The sequence below is a fragment of the Calonectris borealis genome, chromosome 20, assembly GCF_964195595.1.
Source record: "Calonectris borealis chromosome 20, bCalBor7.hap1.2, whole genome shotgun sequence".
NCBI classification, from domain to species: Eukaryota; Metazoa; Chordata; class Aves; order Procellariiformes; family Procellariidae; genus Calonectris; species Calonectris borealis.
The window spans coordinates 8,635,264-8,659,264 of NC_134331.1; the positions used below are offsets into that span (position 1 = coordinate 8,635,264).

The 24,001-nt window shown below is 43.2% G+C and overlaps 1 protein-coding gene across 1 annotated transcript; it reads right to left on the reverse strand.

The window, feature by feature from the left end:
* Window positions 1–460: 460 nt before the first annotated feature.
* Window positions 461–18,763, reverse strand: LOC142091022 (myosin heavy chain, skeletal muscle, adult-like). Its single transcript, XM_075169738.1, has 38 exons — window positions 18,560–18,763; window positions 18,327–18,470; window positions 18,077–18,233; window positions 17,710–17,737; window positions 17,500–17,611; window positions 17,314–17,406; window positions 16,354–16,417; window positions 16,093–16,191; window positions 15,887–15,990; window positions 15,671–15,809; window positions 14,375–14,493; window positions 14,132–14,281; window positions 13,256–13,426; window positions 12,178–12,487; window positions 11,998–12,083; window positions 11,387–11,474; window positions 11,175–11,292; window positions 10,881–11,004; window positions 10,659–10,795; window positions 10,300–10,555; window positions 9,104–9,346; window positions 8,708–8,884; window positions 8,477–8,622; window positions 8,307–8,397; window positions 7,829–8,218; window positions 7,465–7,591; window positions 7,242–7,360; window positions 6,770–6,966; window positions 6,169–6,352; window positions 5,917–6,082; window positions 5,612–5,736; window positions 5,125–5,433; window positions 2,468–2,671; window positions 1,971–2,096; window positions 1,712–1,882; window positions 1,521–1,625; window positions 1,282–1,377; window positions 461–660 (listed from the first exon to the last, which is right to left on the reverse strand). Exons 1-38 carry the CDS (start codon window positions 18,761–18,763, stop codon window positions 505–507), a joined length of 5,835 nt encoding a protein of 1,944 aa, XP_075025839.1. The 3' UTR covers window positions 461–504.
* Window positions 18,764–24,001: the final 5,238 nt, after the last annotated feature.

Here is a 24,001-nt window from a genome sequence, read left to right on the forward strand (position 1 = left end):
TTAATGGGGCAACTTGCCTTTAAATCCAGCTTACCAAAGTGAGAATGGGACCAGCAAATAGAGCCTCTGTGTATTGCACCCATTTAGAAAGAGGATTCCCCAAGGCAGAAACATTTTTGCTGTGCAGGACAGACAAGGTACTCGTCCTGTCTTTGTCCTGATCCTCTCCTCTTGCCAGTATGGGAATTAAATTAGTGTTATTCCCTACTCAGTAATGTAACAGGACACAGTGGAGAAATACTGGAGATGGGATATTTAAAGCTCTACTGCTATCCCAGGGTTAAAGAGAAATAAAACATTTTACTTGAAAATGCCCCAAACTTATGTAACTGCAGAATTGAACTGTAACAACCAAACGCACTATTTCTGCTGTGTATGCAAAGGAATCTACAGTCTTTATTCTCTAGACATTGACATGGTTACAAAGACTAATTACAGAAGAAAGTGACTGAGAGGTTCACATTTTGTGCAGCGCTCAGGTCACTTTGCTGCCTCATGACATCCTCACTCTTCCTCTCCTATCTTCTTGCCATGAAACTCCCGGCTCTTCACTCGGAGCTTATTGACCTGTGACTCTGCAATGTCAGCCCGTTCCTCGGCTTCCTCCAGCTCGTGCTGGATCTTGCGGAACTTGGAGAGGTTGACATTGGACAGCTCCTCCTGTGTGGGGAGAGGGAGTCGGTGGTGAGGAGTCCAGGGCAGGGGTTTCAGTCCTCTTGTGCCTCGGCCTTGCAGGGCTGTGGTTCTTCCTTGGGGAAAGACTCAGACCTCCACCCCCACCCACCACTGCTTACACATAAGCCTCACACAGACCTCCTCATCCTCCCTTATTCAGGACCTCACTGTGAAAAACTTCACCGTTACTGTGTCACATTTTTGTCGCTTGGATTTGTCATTTGCGTACTTATTCTCCCACTACTTGCTGCCCAACTATCAGTGTGACATATTAGGTTGAGAAAGACCCTGAAGCCTTCTGCTGTTGATCAGCACCAGAGATTCAGGGACTTCAGTTAACTTCAGTCACTGTATGCAGCCCCTGGGTTTGTTTAGTCTGACCTCCTGTATAAAACAGGCTGCAGAACTTCCCTCAGTTCCTCCCCGACAGCTGCAGGGTGCCCAGAACTCAGCAAGGCCTCATGACACGATAGTAAAACGACGTGGCCATGACTGTTGTGTCTTGGGAGTTTCTTTCATGCTCCTTTCCTGGTATTCATACTCATCTCAATGAGCGCGCTGCCCTGATGGAAGGTGGCTCTTGCCCGTTCTCCAAGCAATACTTACAGCCTCCTCAGCTTGTCTCTTGTAGGATTTCACCTTCATTTGCAGCTTGTCCACCAGATCCTGCAGCCTGAGAATATTCTTCCGGTCTTCCTCAGACTAAAGCAGTTGGCAAACAGGAAAGAGAATGAATTCTTGGTTTTCCACCACGTGAGGTTAACAATTCCCCTTGGGGATGGTGTGCACAAAATCTGACTTGCTGTGAGAAAACTCTGTCAGCCCAAAGAGGCCTCCTGCCTTACCTGGTAGGTCAGCTCCTTCACTCTCCTCTCGTACTTGCGCATACCCTTCACGGCTTCGGCACTGCGCTTCTGCTCAGCATCAACCTCCCCTTCCAACTCCCGCACCTGCAATGAGAAGCCCATCTTTGGAGCTTCCCTGGTATCTCTCCAAGGGACATGCTCACTCAGGCATGAATACCAGCCCTACGCACTCTGGCCTCCAGCTTCTGGATTTGCTTCTTGCCTCCCTTCAGTGCCAACTGCTCAGCCTCATCCAGACGGTGCTGCAGGTCCTTCACCGTCTGGTCCAGGTTCTTCTTCATCCTCTCCAGGTGGGCGCTGGTGTCCTGCTCCTTCTTCAGCTCTTCTGCCATCATGGCTGCCTGATGAGAGCAAAGGGTCAAAGCCATTTTGGGGCTGGAGACATTTTGGGGGAGAATACATCAGAAATGAAAGGAGTCCCCGACTCACATCCGTGATGGCCTTTTTGGCCTTGTCTTCAGCATTGCGGGCTTCCTGGATCGTATCCTCCATTTCACTCTGAATTTGGGCAATGTCTGTTTCCAGCTTCTTCTTGGTGTTGATCAAGCTGGTGTTCTGTTGAACAACAAAAAATATTGTCCAGTTAGTTCCAAAACAGAATTTTAATAAATAAATTTTAGAAATTAGTGTTTAAATTTAAAATCATCATCTGTGTATCTAATATTAATATCCTCCTTCAAATGATACATCTTGTCAGGTCATACACAGCTAGATAGCAGAGAGTTCTTAAGATTTTAAGAAGCACTTCTGACTCCTGTTAATGCAATCCTACTCATTTAGCTATAATCCAATTCTTTGTACAAAGGTAATAATTCTGGTTCAGGTTAAGCTTTTTATTACAAGAGATGATTTAAGAATTTACACAGATGAAAAATCTGGAAAGGAAAAAAAAAGGCTCTTGAGATTTTGAATCTCATGAATCTAACCTGAGTGTGGAGGAGCTGAACTCTCTCACTTGCATCCATCAGTTCCTGCTCAGCCACTTTCCTTGACCGCTCCGTCTGCTCCAGGGCTGCCCGTAGCTCCTCAATTTCAGCCTGCAACAGGTTTGCTCTGCGCTCCACCATGGCCACCTGCTCCTTCAGGTCCTCTTGAGTCCTGAGAGCATCATCCAAGTGTATCTGGGTATCCTTTAAGAGAGGAAAAAGAAATTATAAGGCGGCACAGCACTGTTGCACAATGGCAATTACCACCGGTCTAATAATTATTATGTCAGTATTTTATATATATATATACTTATAGATATAATATATATTTATATGCAGATTATTATGTCAGCATATGCACAGTATCTAAGAATGTGAGCAGGAGATCAATACCTGGTATTGCGCACTGTCCCAGTGAGGCTGAGTGACAGCCCTGCCTAAATTTAAGGCTGTGCAAAAGGAAGGTAAGCCTGAATTCAAACTCTAGCTGACTGACACAAGGAACTTACAAGATGAAGGAAACTGGACTTTTGTCCCTGCTTGTGGCAGAAGAAAGAACCTTCCCCCATCCTCTGAAGTCCCCCTACAGAACAGACACGATGCTCTGGGGTTGAAAAATGAAGAGCACGAGTAACTGACAGGACCCAGGAAAAGTCAACCATGTGAATTTCCAACCACCCACTCACATTAGAACGAGTGCCACCAGAAAAGCACATAAGTTATTAGTAATTGGAGATTCCTCACTGAAAGGCAGCAAAACAGCCATTTACCATCCAATTTCTTTAGAGAAGTTTGCTGCCTACAAGGAGCTTGCATTTGTGATGTCACTGAGAGACTGCCAAGCCTGGTGAACCCTTCAGATTATCATCCGTTCCTACTATTCCATGTAGGCTTTAATGATATTGCAACAAGGCAGCTTATAACCATCAAAAGAGACTATATGTCCCTCAGAGAAATGTTAAAAGGATCTGGAGCACAGGTGGTATTCTCCTTTATCCTCCCAGTCAGAGGAAGGGGTTCAGGAAGGAGGAGAAAAATTGAACAGGTGAATGCCTGGCTGTCTACCTGGTGCCATATTCAAGGTTTTGGCATCTATATGATCATAGATCTGCCTTTGAGAAACTCAGTCTGTTGGGAGCTGATGGGATTCACCTAACCAAGTGGGGCAAGAGGGTCTTCGCCAACAAGCTGGCCAGAGCTTTAAACTGGACTTAGCGGGGGAAGAGAACGGATTTTTGAGTAACAGAGAAGAGCGAATGAAATGCTCCAAAGGAAATAGGGTTTGTTCTTCTAAAAAGGTGATATGGTCGATAGCCCAAATGCAGTATCTATATAGCAATGCATGTAGCATGGGTAATGAAAAGGAGTTGGAAGCCACTGTGCAATTAGAAAGCTATGATCTAATCACTGTCACTGAAACTTGGTGGGATGAATCACACGACTGCACTGCTGCAATCAGTGGCTATAAACTGTTCAGAAGGGACAGGCAAGGAAGGAGAGGCGGGCAGGTTGCCCTCTATGTAAAAAATGGATTGATTGCACAGAGCTGTCTTTGAAACACAGTAATGAGCCAGGTTGAAATTAGAGGCCAAGCCAACAAAGGAAACCTTGTAGCTGGTGTTTTCAGAGGCCACCTGACCAAGGGGAGCCTGTTGATGAACAGCCCAACCAGAGGAGAAACATTACTGGACCTGTTGCTTACCAACACAGATGAACTAATTAGAGATGTCAAGATTGGTGGCAGCCTGGACTGCACTGATCATGCCCTGGTGGTATTCACAATCTTGAGGCATATGGGCCAGATGAAGAGTAAGGTCAAGACCCTGAATTTTAGTAGAGCAAGCTTTCAGTTGTTTAAGGAATTACTGGGTGGGATCCCCTGGGAAACTGCTCTCAGGGATAAAGGAGCAGAAAAGAGTTGGCAGTTCTTTAAGAACATTTTTTTAGAGTGCAATATCTTTCAATTCCCATGTGTGAGCAATCAGGCACAGAAGGCAGGAGAACAGCATGGCTGAGTGAAAACCTCCTGGTCAAACTAAAGTGTATGAAGGAAATGCATAGGCGGTGGAACCAAAGACATGTATCCTGGGAAGAATGTAGGGATACGGGCCGGATGTGTAGGGGTAGGATCAAGAAAGCTAAGGCACAGCTGGAGCTGAATTCCTGTTGTATTAAGCTTTGGTGTGGCTTCACCTTGAGTATTGTGTGCAGTTCTGGGCCCCTCAGTTTAAGGATATTAAGATTCTTGAATACATCTAGAGAAGGGCAACAAAACTGGTGAAAGGGCTGGAAGGCATGTCCTCTGAGGAGTGTCTGAGGACACGGGGTTTGTCTAGTTTGGAGAGAAGGATGCTGAGGGGTGACCTCATTGCTCTCTACAGCTTCCTGAGGAGGAGAAGTGAAAGGGAGGTGTTGATCTCTTCTCCCTTCTGTCCAGTGACAGGATATTGTGGATGCCCCATCACTGGAAGTGTTCAAGGACAGGTTGGACAGGGTTTTGAGCAGCCTGATCTAGTAAAAAATGTCCTTGCCCACGGCAGAGGGGTGGACTAGATGATCTTTGAATGTCCCTTTCAACCCAAACCATTCTATGATTCAATGATTCTATGATATTAGACGAGCTAGACACCTACGTGCACATCCTTAGCTTAACATACCTTGAGCACTGCCTGTGTGTTTCTCAGGTTCTTTTGTGCCTCTGCAGCCACGCGGTTGGCATGGCTCAGCTGGATCTCCATTTCATTCAGGTCTCCCTCCATCTTCTTCTTCAGCCGCAGGGCTTCATTTCTGCTCCTGATCTCAGCATCCAGGGTGCTCTGCATGGACTCCACCACTCGGAGGTGGTTTCTCTTCATCTGGTCGATTTCTTCATCTTTCTCTGCTATCTTCCTGTCAATCTCAGACTTCACCTGGTTGAGCTCAAGTTGGAGGCGCAGGATCTTCCCCTCTTCATGTTCTAGGGAGGCCTGGACAAGTGGACACAAACATTTATAACATCAATAAAGTTACTACTTGCTTTCTAGGTAATTACAGAATATTTCAGGAAATCTCAGCTGGATGCAGTCCCCAGCCAGAATATTTTTTAGCCATATTTCCCCATTGCTTATATTTTTAGAGCAGACAACAGTGATTATGGGCCTGTACCTCAGCTTCCTCCAGAGCAGCCTGGAGTTCAGATTTCTCCTGCTCAATCTGCTTCTTGACTTTCTCCAGCTCATGAATTGCCTTTCCTCCCTCGGCAATCTGCTCTGTGAGGTCAGCAATCTCCTCTGTGGGAACAAAGACCAAGAGCATGGTCAGGGACAGAGCCGAATGGGAGGGGCTCTGCCACACCAAGGTGACAGGCATCTTTGCAGACCTCCATCTCTCCAGGCACAGACCCATGTGGAGCGGTGGGTAGTGGTGGAGAGTGAGAAAGGCCTGCCAGGAGCAGAGGGCCAGGGACTTACGCTGCAAGTTCTTGTTCTCACGCTTCAGCGTTTCCAGGTGGTCCAAGGACTCCTCATAGGCATTCTTCATCTTAAAGAGCTCCGTGCTGAGAGAGCGAGACTCCTTCTGGGAGGCTTCCAGCTCAGCCTGTGTTTCCTCATACTTCTGCTTCCATTCTGCCAGGATCTGGAAAGAAACAGGACCTCCGTATGGACGTGGCAATCAGGAGGGGATGCTCTGCCCAGCAGCCCCAGGCCTGGAGCCCAAAAGACCTTGTCAAAGTTCTTCTGCTTCTTATCCAGAGCTGCGCAGGCGGCATTTGATCGCTCCACGTCAATCATCAGGTCCTCCACTTCATTCTGCAGCCTCTGCTTTGTCTTTTCCAGGGAGGCACATTTGGCATTCACAGCTTCGACATGTTCCTCTGCATCCTGCAGGCGCTGTGCCAGCTTCTTCCTGGGAGGAGATAAGCACAGCTCAAGGTTTGAGAGCAAAGGGGAGTCTGTGGTGTGTGGCTGATGGGCTTTTCACAACAGGACATTTTACCACTTCACTGAGTATGTACCCTATGCACAGGTGGTGCAAGTCCTCTCCCAGCCAGTCATTGTTTTCCCAGTTCTGATTCCCAGGCTTGAACAACCAGTGTGCTTTCTGTGGCTACCATCCACAGGTTTTCTGTACTATTCTCTGGGTCAGGGGAATCTTTTCCTCTACGTTTCCTAAACCACACCCTTTGGAGGATATATTTTACCGCAGCCCTTACTCTGCCCCAAAGTAGCTTTAACATTTTATGACAATATCGCAATGGTGTCTTCAAATTTCCCTTGTTAGCCTACCCTTTTTTTTTTTGTCTTCCCCACTTTCCCCACGTACTTGGCCTCCTCCAACTCCTCTGTGCGCTGAATAGCATCAGTCTCATATTTGGTTCTCCACTGGGCCACTTCGCTGTTGGCCTTGGACAGGGCACGCTGCAGCTCCCCCTTGGCTTCCTGCTCCTCCTCATACTGTTCCCGGAGCAAGTCACAGTCATGGCGAGCAGACTGCAAGGCATGGGCCAGTGCATTCTTGGCCTGGGTAGAGAGTGGGATTGGGACAAGGAATGGTAATATCCTGGGTAATCTCTTCGAATGAATTAATTTAACACAGTAAACATGACCACTGGGAGGGTGTAGGTGTTTGCAATGAAGGAGAGATGTAAGCCTTGGAGGACAAAATACACTAATCTCACTCCCCACAGAAATGAAAATCTTCTCCCAGTATGACTTGTACTAAGCAGACCCTGTCCCCACTAGGCAGTGTGAAGTTAAGAGTGTTTTCAATGGCCAGCTGTAGAAAAAATCATCACCTTTATCTCTTCCTCTAAGTGCCTCTTGAGTTCCTCAATCTGTTGGGTGAAAGCCTGCTTGCCTCTTGACAGCTGAGAAATCAGAGCATCTTTCTCCTCCACCTGGCGTGAATATTCACCTGGGAAAGCACACAGAAAGGAAATATATTCATTGTCATTCATGACCCAGACAAAGTCTTTTAGGATGCTCTCCCATTCCACAGCTCAGAGGAGGCCCTCTCACCTGATTCTGTCTGCAGACGAGCTCTTTGAGCACTGAGGTCATTGATCATGCGCTGATGCTCTTCTTCCTTTGTCTTAATCTCACTCAGCTGGTCTTCCAGTGTGCGGCACGTCTTCTCTAGATTTGCCTGTGGAGATCAGAGAGAGTGAAAGAACATTAGTATCTGGACTCCTCCTTATTCTGAACAGCTCGATTCTCACCAGAAAAATGTGAACAGACATGCAAGCTATATACTGCTTGTTGGGGTTAGAAGGTTAGAAATACAGTTCCGTATAAAGAGTTATATTGTAACCTGACCATATTTTAAAAATATGTGTTTCAACATTTTTTATTTTCAAGTTGTTTTCAGCATATTTTTCAGTACCTTGGCTTTGGAGACAGACTCCATGTTGCTGGCCAAGTCGTCAATCTCCATCTTCAGCTCACTCTTCTCCTTCTCCAGCTTCTGCTTCACTCGTTGCAGGTTGTCGATCTGCTCCCCAAGCTCAGCTGTGCTGTCTGCATGCTTCTTCCGCAGGGCGGCAGCCGTGGCTTCATGCTGCAGAGTGGCCTCTTCGAGGTCGCGACGCATCTTCTGAAATTCTGCCTCACGCTTCTTGTTCATCTCAATCTGAGCTGCGGTAGCTCCTCCTGCTTCTTCCAGGCGCTCGCTGATCTCCTCTAGCTCCCTCGAGAGGTCAGCCCGATGCTTCTCTGCTTTTGCCCGAGAAGTTCGTTCTGCCTCAATTTCCTCCTCCAGTTCCTCAATACGAGCCTGGGGAACATTACGGACCCTTCACACCCATGCCCTCCTCTTACCTGCCCTGAGACTGGGTGAAAGAGGAGAAGGAACAGAGACTTGCCTGCAGCTCCTTGATCTTCTTCTGTAATTGCATGCCCAGGGCTTGCTCATCCTCGATTTTGCTCTGGATCTGGCTGATTTCAAAGTCTTTCCTTTGCACAAAACAAACCATGTTAGAGTTCAAAGAAAAAAGACAAGTGCACCAGCCCAGCACTCAGGTGCCACACTTACTTCTTCAGTTTCTCATCCAGTTGCTGCTTATCATTTTCCAAATCCATTATGCTGTCATGGGCCAGCTTCAGGTCTCCTTCGAGTTTCCTCTTAGCTCTCTCAAGGTCCATGCGCAGTTTCTTCTCTTGCTCCAGGGACCCTTCCAGCTACAACAAACCAGACCATCAGTGCTCTGCCAGCCAGGCCTAACTCCATACCTGTCCTGTTCTTGCTGTATGCCTGTGTGCTTACATCGTCCACTTGCTGCTCCAGCTTGGTCTTAGCTTTGGTCAGCGTATTGACTTTGTCCTCTTCTGCCTGCAGGTCATCCAGTGTCTGCTGATGGGCCTCTTGGAGGGCTTTCTTCTCTTTTGTCAGCTTGGCGATGGTCTCGTCCAGGGCTGCCATCTCCTCTGTGAGGTTTTTCACCTACAAATATGAGCAAGTGTCAAAATTAGGTGGAAAACAGGCCTGCTGGTGCAGTGGCATTTCCACTTTGCAGTGTTTTGCCAGGTGTTTAATTTATCCTTTGCTTGGCCAGACAAGGTCCCGTTCAAAATTTTCCAAAGCCAAAGTCTTAATGTAGCAGGCTCTTACTCTGAGAGTCAGTGATGTCTTGGCCCTTTATGTGACTTCCCATGTGTGTACCTTGTTTTCTGTGGCATGTTTTTCCTTCTCAACCTTGGCTAGTGTTAATTCAAGGTCATCAATATCTTTCTTCAGCTCTGAACATTCATCCTCCAGTTTTCTCTTCTTGGCTGTCAGCTCAGCATTAATTTCTTCTTCATCCTCAGCCCTTTCAGTCACCTCCTTTACTTTGGCTTCCAACTGGATTTTGGTTTTAATGAGCTGGTCACACCTTTCCTCAGCATCAGCTAAAGCATCAGCTTCCTGGTGAGAAAATATTTAATGCTGAAGGAACATACGTATGTCAGTAAGTCCCTTGGGATTACTTTTTGGGAAAAGGTTACTGCACAATTACATTACAAATTACAAATTTAGAATAAGCTTTTAATCAGGTTTTTTTTTTCTGACCTTTTTCATCATCAGATAGAGTGTCTAGCTCCATTAAGTTTCACCTTGTTTATTCCAGGTATGTCAGTGGATTACTTGGATTAATTGATGTTTCCCTTTTCTCATTTTGAAAGTGATTGTATTTTATAATGTACCATATCCAAATTTATGTGGAATTATTGAGAAATGTAAATAATTCCACCACTGAAAAATATTTGAATCTCCCATTGGTAGGTTTATACCCAGCCAATACGGTCAGTGGACACTAGGACAAGATTCAACTTTCCCTGAAATGGACACTTCAACTCAAGGGTATTGCCTAAATGTTGCCTAGGTTTCTGAGAATCCAAATGGCATTGGAGACAAACATAAAAGGCTGGCACTTGTGTCGTAAGATGTACTGGGCATCTGTGTCTTCTGGGAGCAGTAGCTACAGGAGCTCAGGTGAGATATGCCATAAGAAATGTCACTAGGCTCTTCATTTCGACAACAGAATTAAGGCAGAGTAGTTAGTCGATTGAATCACTGTCCCCACTCCACTAAATACACTACCGTGACTATAATAAGGCTTTACATCATGAACTCAGATAAAGACGTGTACATGTAAGCATTAATACTAAAAAGTAATTCTTTAGCTTAAACTCCACTTTGTAACAGTGAAACTGAGTGGGGAAAGAATGTGGCCTGAATTTTAACTTTAGTTACATGGTATTCAGTTTAAAATATTTTGTAAAGCAGTTCAGTGTGCAATTTGACAGTTCTGTAGTAGGAAAGAAGAGTTAGATCTTATTTACTCATTTCCCCTATTAAAAAAAAAAAATGTTACTCACAGCCTGCACTTGGAGCTGCAGGTCATTTTTCTCCTGCACCAGTTTCACCATTTTCTCCTCCAGCTCCTTCCTCTTTGCCTCAGACTTTGCAAGCTCTTCCTTGGTTTTCTCAAACTCTTCCTTCATGTTGGCCATCTCCTTCTCAGATTCTGCACTCTTCAGCAAGGGCTTGATCTTGAAGAACAGCTTCATCCAGGGCCAGTGCTTCACGTTCATGAATGCACGAACGTTGTACTGGATGCAAAAGATGGACTCCCTGAAGCATAATTAAAATGTACATTGAGTATTTTCAGTGTGACGAGTGTCAACACTTTCCCCCAGGTACAGTGACTTTAACTGAAGATGAGGAATAGGTCTACCTCCTCTCCACCATTCTCTGGTACTCCACTCTCATCAGGAAGCCCCTGCACCTGGCCTGTGTGCGAGTGATGAGCTGTGCCAGCTTCTCATCCCTCATCTCCTCCAGGAGTCCCAGCAGCCCAGCTTTGAAGAACACCTTGAGAAAGGGAATGTTGCAGCACATCACTGTCAGGTAGAGCAAAGCACAGGCACACAGTGAGTGAGTCAAGGGGGGTTTGTACCTTGGTGTGACCAAATTTGTACTGGGTGTGGTCCACATCTATTGACCCAAGAAGCTTCTCAGAAGCCTTCTTGCTATCAATGAACTGTCCCTCTGGGATAGCACTGGCATTAAGCACCTTGTATCTGTGAAAAGAGAAAGAGGAAGATAGGTTGTTTTTTTCCCAACCAACACACACTAGCTACTGAATCCCACCAGCTCATATATATTTTTGACAGCAGAATCCAGCCTGAATGAACCTGAATGAATGAACCAACATTGCTTTTAATGATGCTAAGAAGTGCAGTGCTTTTACCTCTGTTTGAAGTCAGCATAGAGAACTCTGCTGGGGAAACCTTTCCTGCAAATTCTGATCCCTTCCAGCACACCGTTACACCGCAGCTGGTGAAGTACCAGTTCATGCTCCATGGCACCTAGAAATTCAGAGCATAAAAGAATACCACAGTTTCCAGTGCAGAGGGGAATGACTGTATTAGAGGAAGCTCTCTTTCTGCTTGAGCATCTTACCAGGTGTTTTTGTTTCATTTGGGATGATGCAACGGACAAAATGCGGGTGAGTACTCCGTAGATTGGTCATCAGCTTGTTTAAGTTCTCCTGTGGGATCATGTGTAGCAGCTTAGATTAAAAAAGTTTACTTCTGTATACTCTGTATCTAGATGCCAATGAACTAATATAATAATCTTAGGAGGAAGAAGCTTTCAAATTCAAAACTTAGATTTAATCAAACCTTTTATATACTTAAATATTCCCCTCAAAAGAAAGTTTAAAATTCTGCACCTTAGTCTCTAGGAAATAAAACGCTACTGTATAAAAATTTTAACACAGATCTTTATAGGATTAATATTTATATTACATCCCAGATTCTGAAAAATGTTTTTCACAAAGAATGTAAGTGAACTTTTAAAAGAAATTCAGAGGGTCAGCTGAAGACTTCTTGAAACAAATCCCAAATGTGAACAGATAATTACTAGGATAAGGTAGTGAATAACTGCTGCTCACTTCATACTTACTGTTGTTTCATTACAAAACCAAGGTCTTGAGAAGAACAGGACTTTAGATAAGTCAGTTTTGAAACTATGTTCATTTCACTTTACAGATAATGAAATTCATACTTTACCCGGAAAAGAGCCGAGACAGTCTGGAAAGAAGAACCCTTCTTCTTGCCACCCTTCTTTCCACCACCAGCGCCACCACCACTAGCCTCTTCAAAAACAAAAAAAGTTTTTTAATATTATCTTTTTTGTTGCATCTTTAGAGATCATAAATGTTGGGAAAAAAAGAATTTTAGAGAACTAACCTGTTTCTGCTCCGCCATAGGAGGCAAAAAGTAAAGCCAGTGTCTTCACAGATGATTTCTGGTACAACCCAATGACAGTTTCATTCAAGGGATCCTTGTTCTTCTCAAGCCAGCCAGTGATGTTGTAGTCCACGGTGCCAGCATAGTGCACCAGGGAGAAGTGGGCCTCAGCCTTGCCTTTGGCAGGCTTGGGCTTCTGGAAGTTACTGGACTTGCCCAGATGCTGGTCATAGAGCTTGTTCTTGAAAGAGGTGTCAGTTGCCTTGGGGAACATGCACTCCTCTTCCAGGATGGAGAAGATGCCCATGGGCTGGAAGATAGTACAATTTAGAAGAGAGAATGCCTGTAGAATAATGTGATTACAGCTTGGTCTTAAAGGGAATATATTAAAAGCCAAGAAGCTGAGAAACAAACCAATACCCCTGCCATGAAGAAAATTTCTTTCTAAATAGTGGGTTTAAAAGATTCACCTGCTTGACTCACACTTTGGCACAGTGATTCAGGAATGTTTTTTATGCCAAAAACCATGTTAAAAAATTAAGAGGAGAAAGATAATATTTAAAAATGAATTTCACAAAAGTGTCCACTGTATATTTACTTCAGTTTTTGTACTTTTAATCAACTCCCTAAATTATATGGAACTACAAGAAATCTCCTTCAGTTTCTTGCACTCAGAGATCAGGCATTGACTATATTGGCCTGTACTTACTTTACTATGGACCATCTAGCAAAAAATGTATTGTCCAGATAATTTTATTCCAGATCCTTAAGAAAATATTTTTATTTTACTTTGGGAGCTGCTTTGTGTTTTTGAAAAAGATATCCTTTAATCAAGCAAGTGGAGATACCTTTCACACAGAGAAGATGCATGAGGAATGACTTCCATAGTTATCTGTGGACTTTGTAATATCTCTAATGCATAATAAACAATAGTACAGACCAAGAGATATTTCAATAACTAAAACCGAACACATGAAAATAACCATGACAAGACCTTTTTTTAAAATAGCATTTAACCATTTTCAATTTGAAATAATGAGTTCCTGAAAATACAAGATATTTTGAATTAAAAATTTACCTTCTCAATGAGCTCAATGCAGGCAGCCAGGTCCATCCCGAAGTCAATGAATGTCCATTCAATTCCTTCCTTCTTGTACTCCTCCTGCTCCAGCACGAACATGTGGTGGTTGAAAAACTGTTGCAGTTTCTCATTGGTGAAGTTGATGCACAGCTGCTCCAGGCTGTTGAACTTCCCAGCGTAAAAAAAAACAACAACCACCCATCGTCAACATGCACAGTTCTTGATCCTTCTCAACCCTTTATAAATCTCCCCAGTTAAAACACAACTGTATTATCAGGACTGCACCATAGCAGGACTTATATACAGCTCCCCGAAGAAATACCTACATAATGAAAATGGAAATTTTTCCAGAGAAGATATTCTTCGTCAATGTGCTAAAATTCATGAAGTACTTTGGCTTTTTTTTGTTCAGCCAAAAAGATGATTTTATGCCCTGGTATCCAATTTTTAAACACTTGATATCTCTGATTAAACATTTATCTATTCATTCCTTCATCCTTTAAAGAATTTACACATCTTTATCCTGTTGTATGTTTGTCAATGGGTCTCCAAATACTAGTTCTGCTCTAGCTCTTATATAAAATTATTGTAATTATGTTGGGGGTTTTTTAATCATTAACATTAAGCTCAAACTGTTAAAATATTACAACATATAAAATTCTTTTTACTACTTCTACACAAACAACATAACTCTGTTCTTGTACTAATGGAACTTCTGTGGATTTTGTTCTGTGCTAAAAAAAAAAAGAAGGATTTTTTTCCGGAAAATTGCAAATGACTAGCATGTTAAACCTTCAGAAGAATATTACTTAGAAGTCCTCTGATACAGCAATCTCCCCCTGCAAGAGCAGTCCTCAAACCTGGAATCCTTACATCAAAGATCTCGAAGCCAGCAATGTCCAGGACACCAATGAAGTACTGTCTGGGCTGCTTGGTATCCAGCTGTTGGTTGATGCGAACAACCATCCACAGGAACATCTTCTCATAGACAGCCTTTGCAAGAGCACCCACTGAGTTGTTCACCTAATATAAAGAAGAATGCAGCAGAAGGAAAACAGTACCCAGAGCAAGAGAGTGAATCAAGCCAGAGGTTCCCAGTCACCAGCTGGTTGTTACCTGCTGCACAGTTTGACCCTTGGTCACATATTCATTCCCAACCTTGACTCGGGGGTAGCACAGGGCCTTGAGCAGGTCTGCTGAGTTCAGACCCATCAAGTAGGCGGCCTTGTCAGCAACTAAGTAGAAGGACAAGGAGACAGAAGAATTAAGACTAACAAGACGTGCAGCATTCTGAGCGATGAACCTTTTCCAAGGCAACTGCAATACTGAATGTCCTTGTGATCAAATTCTGCTTACTGGATCTCAGAGGAAGCACAACAGCCATTAAAACAAAAATCATCTTTGTTTTGAAAGTTTTTCAGAGCAGTACACCTAAATGCTATTTGTGTCTTTAAAAATCTTCACAGAAACATCTAGAAACAATGTATTTGTTAAAAAAGCTGAAGTTCATCTCTTCAGTCCAGAGCTAATTGGTATCTATAAGCCAGGCAACACACCACCAAAGAGTTAGCAGGTTGGCCACCTGAGTGTAATCCAAAACATACACTTGGGCTACCTGTATTTTTTGGCAGCAGCTATAATCCTAAAGGGGAATGCATTCCAAAATTAGAGGTAACAATTAAGAAGTGCCCCTTTCTGGAGACTTATTGTTATAGTCATAGCAGAAAGGCAGGCATATTCGTTCATTCAGGATCAAAATCTAAAAACTCAGTCCTGAAGCTAGCCATCTGAGAGCGTTCTTTGGAGAGAGGACTTAGTCATTTTAAACCATGTATGCATTATATAACATTTAAGTGATTAAGTAGTCAGCTGAGAAGTAGAAATCTAAGTCAGTTCTTCCCTAGCACAGTGTACCTATGCTTCACTTAGACTGATGTTCAAATAATACTACTATTTATTTGAGTTATGGGTTTGAATCTCCAAAGGAGAAGAAAGAAATTGAATGAAAGTTCCCTTTTACCTGAGCAAAATTCCTAGATAACATGTGATTTATGAAGAAGAAATTCTAACACTGAATTTAATGCCTCCATTTTCTTTAAAGAAGCAACCAGAAATGTATTTTCTGAAAAATCTTTCTCTTCTCAGTGGGTCTTTAATATAAGCACACTGAACAGGCTGTGCTATCCAGAGCTGTGGTAGCCCAGGAGAGAATTATGGACACATATGCAACTTATACTTCAAATAGAGATTAGGTAGTAATTGAAAAAAAGGGTAGTAGTTTCATGCCTATATACTAGTTCCACCTAAACACTTTTTTACACATTTCTACTGTTCTCTTTCTCCATCTTCCAAATACTGAATTATTATTGCTACTTCTATTTCTAACAGGTCAGCCACAGACTTCGCTAATACCTTCTGTGCCATCTGGCTCTGCCTGCTCCTCTCGTTGTTTCTGCTTGAATTTCAGGTTGCCATAGTGCATGACAGCTCCTGTCAGCTTGTAAATGGCTGTTTTTTCATCAGCAGTGAAGCCCAGGATGTCAATGGCACTCTGCAGTAGGAAAAATAAAATAAAAGCTTTGTCTGGGAGAGATGACAATAGGTACAACTTTTTTAATTGTTACTTACATCTGTAGCCATCAGCTCCTCCTGGTCATTAATGCTGGCAACAGTGATCTCACCTTGACTCACAAAGTGATAGTCATATGGGTTGGTCGTAATGAGAAGCATGTCTGAAAGTAAGAAGAGGGGACATGCAGGCTTAGTTTAGTCAATCAAGTAATAATGTGAGTTGATGTTCAGCAATCTTCCTCCAAGTTAGTCATTCTTCCTACCTATTAGCTCTGGCTTCTTGTTGGACATGATCTGATAAAATATGTGGTAGCTTCTTTCTGCTTTGAGCTGGAAAGTGACTCTGGACTTCTCTAGCAGATCTGGAGGGAAAATTTAGTTAGAATCAAGAAGAAACAGCAAAAAAGAAAGTAGGAAGAAGATAGGAAGAAAAACAGGGAAGGCAGGATAGATGGTTGGGTGAAAAGCTGTATGGATAGATGGGTGAATGGATGGATTGTGAACAGTTCAGGAAAGTGTCTTACATGTTTCAATATCGGCAGAAGCTAGTTTTCCTGTGGCACCGAAGTGAATTCTGATGAATTTGCCCTTTAAAGAAATAAAAGTGTCTTAAGATTTACATCATAATAATATATCTGAAATTAAGAGTTTTGCCATTTACTCCACTGGGCACAAGATTTTTACTTAGAGACATTTTCTTAAGAATCAGCTGTATTTCCACCATTGACATAAAGTCGTCTTTTATATTTTTGACTATGAAAATAATCAACAGTGGCACAGCTGTATATTTTATGTATGCTGAATGCACAAATGGGAAGGAATGGGTGGATTTTGTTAGCCAAATTCTTCTAACTATATGCCGCATACAGAGAGCAGTCATACTGATGATACGGAAATAGCCATTTAACTAGTTCAGCTGCTCAAATCTGTCTTGCTATCAAATAAGCCATTTTACTTCTGATTAATTAAATTTGACATAAAGCAAACATATTATTCAAGTAGAAACTCTCTTTCCCCTACCCCCTCTGTTTCTTTCTCTCTTTCTCTCTCTCTTTCTTTCTTTCTCTCTCCTTCTTTTAGTTTTCTTTTTCTTTCTCTATCTCTCTCTTTCGCTCTTTCTTTCCCATCTTTCCTAACTTCCCTCCCTTTCTTCCTGGCATTCTGTCTGTCCGTCTATCTTTTAGCAAATGAACAGAAATATCAGTAAAATAAACAAAACTATTGTTTAACACTGCAATACATTATCGGAGAAAGAGCATGTGACCTGTTATTTTAATTTGCATCTCAAAGCAAAGCAGAATTAATTTTTTTCATAGAATCATTGTTTTTGAAATCTGGAGAATTACTTTTAGGATAAGTGGTAAAGTCATGATAAGAAAATTCAGTCTTACTCTTGAAAGCACGATGACTGAACAAGAGAAAAGAATGACTGCCATACACTCCTGTTTACTATTTTTCAGGAATCATTTGGTTAAGCAACTTACAAAGCGTGAGGAATTGTCATTCCTCACAGTCTTGGCATTTCCAAAGGCCTCCAGCAGTGGGTTGGCGCTGATGATTTGATCCTCAAGCGTTCCCTGCAGGATGATAGTTATTGCTGGTTATCCTTTCCAAAAATCATGTCAGGAACAGAGAAAAGCATCGATTCAAGCCAGTGTCTATTAATTTGCCTGCATTTTGCCTGACTGCTCCTCTTTCTTCTTATCCCCACTAGCCGCAATTGTTGCAAAGTACTGGATGACACGCTTTGTGTTCACAGTCTTCCCTGCACCGGATTCTCCGCTGTCAAACCAAAGAGAGAGGCAGAGAATGTATGGTCAGGCAGGAGGTCCCCTGGCACCGGGCAGCCCCGCAGAGGTCCAAGCAGGGGGTGTACATACGTGATCAGGATCGACTGGTTCTCGCGATCTGTGAAAGAAGCAGAAATACAGTACTTAAAACTCAATGAACAACAGAGAAAGAATGAAATGTAATCAGGTAGGTTTAATGTTTTCAACTCCATGCTGTCAGCTTGAGTTAAAAAAATAAACAAACTAACAAGCAAAAAAACCTCCACAACACCTCACTGAGTGCAGGGATGTCTTTTATTTAAAATAGTGGAAACAATGGTGTGAAGTTAATAAAATGTACAACAGTACGTATGCATCAGAACCATGAAAGCTTTGAAAAAGTTTCCTCATATTACTGAGACAGAATATGCCTTCAGAGAGTTTCATGGTACAATCCCTCTAAGACAGAGCCACTCACCAGTCAGCATGAACTGATAGGCATTGTCAGAGATGGAGAAGATGTGTGGAGGGGCCTCCTGGCGCTTCTTGCCTCGGTAGGCCAACACCACCTCTGGGTTGTACACCGGCAGCCACTTGTAGGGGTTGACAGTGACACAGAAGAGACCTGAGTAGGTCTGCGAGGAAGGGAGACAGCACGTTGGCTTCCACTTAGCCTGGCAGAGCAGTTCCTCCGAGCTACCCAAAGGAAGACTGCTGCTGGTACTTACGTAGATCATCCAGGCTGCATAACGCTCTTTGAGGTTGTACAGCACAGCGGGTTCATGGAGGTGGGTCATCATGGCCATGTCCTCAATTTTATCATACTTGGGAGGGTTCATGGAGAAGATTTGATCTTCCTTCACAGTCAGGGTCTGTCAGAGGAAGAAGGAGATGCATGTATGTCAGCTAAGAGCTGAGATTGGGAATAAAGTGTTTACCTTCAGCCTTGTTTCTTACCCACCTCTCCAGCTTCAGTCTTGACAGTGACCTTCCCTGATTCTTTGCTCTGGATTGTTCCTTTCACAAAGGATTCCTTAGGATGCACCACAAAGACTGAAGTCTTGGCATCGAAAGGCTTGTTCTGGGCCTCGATTCTCTCCTTTTCTGACTTCCGGAGGTAAGGAGCTGCCTCCCCAAAGATGGCCATCTCAGAGTCTGACGACATGTGTGCACTTTATGGAGGGGCTCGTCAGCAGAGAACACTGTGGAAGAGCAGAGATGTTGCTCAAATGTGTCAAAAAGTAAGTGCTTGTTAGTAGAATAAAAGATGGGAAAAGAAAGATACTGTATTAATACTATTCACAGCTTTTTTGGAAGTAATTGTATATTTTTGCATTGGTGTGATTCAACATTTATGGAAAATGTGAAAATTATATTTTGGGATATCCTTTGGCTTAGGGTCCACTGTACTGAAATCAAATTTGAAATATTCCATAGTCACTTAGTATTCAAGTATTTAGGCACTGTATTGTGGAGTTAAGAACCTCAAAATTCTTTTCAGCTTCTTAGGCACTCTTTCAAAATTCACTTGAAATTATTATAATGCAGTTTCTTTCCAATTGACACTAATTCAGAAAACTCAGAAGGCTCATACACCACTGTCTTAAGTGGCATACAGACAACTCGAGCATCTTAATGGCTTAGTTTCAGTCTCTCAAACATTTGTACCATTGTATTAACAATTAATGTAATGATTAACAATTATTTGCTAATTTTAGTGAGTTCTTGAATCCAAGCATAAATGGCTACAATGCCTGTCAAAAGAAGAGTAATGCTGTTCCAGAACACCCTGGCATAGCTCCATTTCTATTATTTTCTTTTGCTTTTTTAGAGTTAATATAATTTTAGGGGAAAACAAAGTTAAACACAAAGATTCAAAGCTCAACTCCGGAATTTAAAAAAGTAATGAATTTTAAAGTCAGGATTAGTTTATCTGAAAAATTACTTTTCTTCTTTTTTTTTTCCCCAGGAAAAAACAGTGGGCAGCTTAGGAAAACATTTATTTTTTTCCATTCTATAGCGATAGAGATAGGTAGAGAGATAGGTACCTAATATTTACACAACCTTTAATATTGTGTTATATTTGTACTAAAATGAGAGAGTAACATGATAATTCTTTATTTGTCGCTGCAGGAACAGGTGGTGGCTTACAGAGGAGGAAGGCTGCAGCTTCCATTTTTGTGAGGTAGAGAACAGGCAGAACAGTAAGGGGAACAAACGACAATGTTGCGTTTTACAGAGATGACAAGCAGAGTTTGGTTGCTCATATTACAGCTCTTTCTACTCTTACTCCTTTAGTGCTTTCATGGCAAATTTTGGACAAAATAATATATTAATTCACATGTTCTGAGACAAAATGTTGAATTTTGAACTTTTTCCTACTATGCTCATGCAGTTCTACTGCTGTGACAGCAAAGATGGGAAGCCAGCACACCTCGCTCTCTGTTAGGTCAGTTAAGCAGAAGAGAAGGATGTCCCCATGGGGATTTTCTGGTCTGCCATCAGTGGTCAGAGACTTCAAACACAGCCACTTAAAGATTGGACCAGATGACCTTTTGAGGTCCCTTCCAACCTGGGCTGTTCTATGATTCACTTGAAAACCTTACCAGCCCTGGGCACCCCACCACCTTTTACTGTGACCACAATGGGTTTGAAAATACAGGGTGAAACAGTGACCATTCACTCAACTGTACAGAAATCCCATCCAATAGGATCTTTCTCTGCCCTCTAAGAATTAATAAATCAGGTTCTTACCTCTCGTGACACCAGATGGGTGGCTTGCAGGCTGGCAGCTGGTCAGTACTATAAAACAGAAATGGCAACTCCCCACTTGCTGCTGGACAGAAATCCAGAGTGAAAATGCGCAGGTGCCTTGAAAGCAGATTTAAAACCTGAGCTGAGAAATTGAGTCCCCTCCTGGAAATGAGCTTTGGAGGCTGCAGGAATGTTGTGGCACATAAGGGCACCATCCCCTTCCTGCAAGACTATGAACCGCATACACTTACCTTCAAGCTTTCTGTGGAGACAGGGCAGACTTGTCACAGGGACATTTTATACGATCTAGTCTGCAGATGCTACAGATGCCTACTCTTTCTTCGGTCAAAAAATTTTTGGCAAACCTTCTTTGGCAAAGCATTGTCTGGCAAACTGAACTAAGGGCATAATTGTCATTTGACATGACTAGATATAATTAGAAAATTTTGATGTCTTACTTACTATATGAATACATCTCCTATAAATAATTTGACAAGGGTGTTAAGGAGGGAATCTGGACTAGTCAAGGCACTTAGAGAACTTGGATGCAGGACTTATGGATTCTATTGCTGGCTTTCCCACCGACTCACTGTATGACCCAGGGTGGATTGCTTGGAATGTCTGTGCTGCAGCTATCCCAGCTGTACAATGGGGATGACAACATTTATCTTCCCCATGTGGTGGTGTGAAGCTTATAAGAAATGCCTAAAAGCAATACATTAAGCAGGCCACTAAGAGGGAAATAAATATTACTAAAAACATTTGGCAGTTGTGTTGGTAAAATTCTGAAAGTAGAGAAGTAATCTGGGTCCTTCAGTGTGATAGTGCTGGTGCCCGAGAGTCACAGACATGGCAAGATGACTGGCCAAGAGACAAAGATTTGGTCACAGCCCCCAGAGGTTGGGGTCTAGCTGAACTACTGTATTGGAATCTCAGAGAGGCATGTGAGGTCACATCTGATGTATGAAGAAGAGCATACATACACTCATGCACATGTGCCCATCTGTACACTTTAAATTGCAAAAACGTGGGAGATTCTCCAAGAAGTGTTGTTATAAGCCTGTGCATGAATTCATGCTAAGGGAGATATCATAAGGTATGCTGTGATTTCTGCTATGTAGGTCAGTGCATCTGAACAACAGATGCTCCTTTCTTTTCTTGATGATGTTTTAATTCATCAGAAAGTACATATTTGTAATTCAGGAAAGGTCCTCAGTCCTTTCTTACGTCTTTTTTCCAAGTCTGACCTGTCAATCTGTACCATAAATAAAGCAAATTGCTGAGGTGAAGATTTAGGTCTGTAGAAATCTATGCCATTTGAATGTTCATACCCCTTTTCAACAAGGAGTTGACTCATTACAGAGTCTATGTATCAACCAAGTTTTTTTCCATTCCTGCAGAAATTTCTGCTTCTGCAGAATTCTAGAGCCCTAACTCACCATCCCAGAGCTCATCTCACACATACAGAAGCCAACCTAGGTAAAGAGACTTGCAGTCCTGAGTTTATCCATTAATACACAGCATTTCTTTCCAATTCCTCTAACATAAACAAACCACAGTCTCAGCTAAAGCCTGTCTTCCACTGTCAAGTTCACCAACTGGGAAAAAAGCAAAGATCCCTTCAGCCCTTCCCTATCCACAACTCCCAGAAACTAGTATCTTGCACATTTACACATTCATACAGTTCCTGCAACAAAAGCTATCAACAAGTTGCTGCTTGTATCAGAGCACTAGAGGTGGTAGGCATCCTGATACTCAGAAATGGGGATTTGCTGGTAGTCCTGGAGAGTGACTCATCTAGTTTTGGGGAAAGGGCACTGTCACTTGAGCTGCTTTAAATGCTGTCAGATCTAAACACACTCTTTTCCTGGTTATTGGCATTTGGTAATTGAAAGAGGTCAGGAACACAGGGACAAGGTTAAAAAAATGATGCATGGGATCCAAGGTAATATCCAGCATCAGGTTGTGCAGGAAGAGCTTGCTCCAAGAAGGGCTCTGACATTGCAGCACTGATATTTTGGGTGGCTGGGCCCCAGCCTGGAACCCAAACATGTTCCAAACCGAGGCGCTGGGGTGCCACATGGTGTCCAGCAGCCCAGTGTGTTATTGGTCCTGGCCGAGGAGGGGACAGGAAGGAGGGCCTTGGCAGATCAGAGCATGGGGTTAAGAAGACCAAGAGAGGAGCAGGGATGGCTGAGACCTCTTCCAGGACGTGAGAGATGAGGGTTTTCTCCCATCAGCTTGGTGAGGGAGCTCTGATCTCCCATTCCCAGGAAAGCTCTAATATCTGGACTGTAAAGGCAGCATCCTCTGGCAGCAACGGGTTAAGTATAAAGTAGAATGATAGAATGGCTTGCGTTGGAAGGAACCTTCAAAGATCATCTAGTGCAACACCCCTGCTGTGGGTAAGGACATCTTTCACTAGATTAAGTTGCTCAAACCCCCATCCAACCTGACCTTGAACACTTCCAGTGGTGGGGCAGCTGTAACTTCTCTGGGAAACCTATTCTCACCACGGTCATCATAAAATATTTCTGCCTTACATCTATTTGAAATCTACCCTCTTTCAGTTTAAAAACATCGCTTCTTGTCCTGTCACTACAGGCACTGATAAAGTGTCTTTGTCCATCTTTCTTATAAGCCCCCTTTAAGTATTGAAAGGCTGCAAGAAGGTCTCCTTGAACTTTTCTCATCTCCAGGCTGAACAAGCCCAACTCTCTCAGCCTTTCTTCACAGGAGAGGTGTTCCAGCTCTCAGATCATTTTTGTGGCCCTCCTCTGGACCCACTCTAACAGGTCCACGTCTTTCTTCTGCTGGGGACCCCAGAGATGAGGGGAGTACTCCAGGTAGGGGTTCACAAGAGCGGAGTAGAGGGGCAGAATCACCTCCCTCGACCTGCTGGTCACGCTTCTTTTGATGCAGCCCAGCATCCAATTGGCTTTCTGGGTTGCAAGCACGTATTACTGGCTCGTGTCCAATTTTTCATCCACCAGTACCCGTAAGTTCTCCTCTGAGTAGCTGCTGTTGCTTTTCTGTGGGGTCCTGCTCTCAGTGGTAAGTAGCAAGCCTGTCTTATGTAGTGCTGTCAGGCAGGGACAAAGTGCCCTCAGGATGTGTCAGGGGCTATATGGAGAGTCTAGCGTGTGACTTTGGGTTCTGAAAATCTTTGAATTTCCAGTGGCCAATGACAAAGTCAGTCTTCTCAGTAGAGCTCTTCTGGAGTTTTGCTGTTGTGCTGCAGAGGATGTGAACCCAGTTGTGTAACAGGCAGGAGTGATGCGTGTGGCCAGGCAGCTCTGGGCATGCAGTCAGCCAAGGGGAGGTCTTGTTTATAAAGGAAGCAGCCAGTGAGTCGAGGTGTCTCCAGGTGTTGACAGTCACTCAGCAGTGTTCTTAGGATGGTGAGCTTTGATGTAGCATCAGGTCTCTTCACAGAAGAGTTTAGAAACCAAAAGCCTTCTGTGAAATTGGTCCAACCCCAGGGTAGCTTCTCACATGTGACCCAGGCCGTGGGAAAGAAGAGTTCCTTCCTCGCTCCCTAATATCCTCTCAGTAATCAGATGACATTTCCTCTAGCTGCAATGATTCAAGTTTTTTTTAGTTAAAGTTCAAGTGGGTTTGGTCAGTGTTCCCAGGAGGATATAACTGT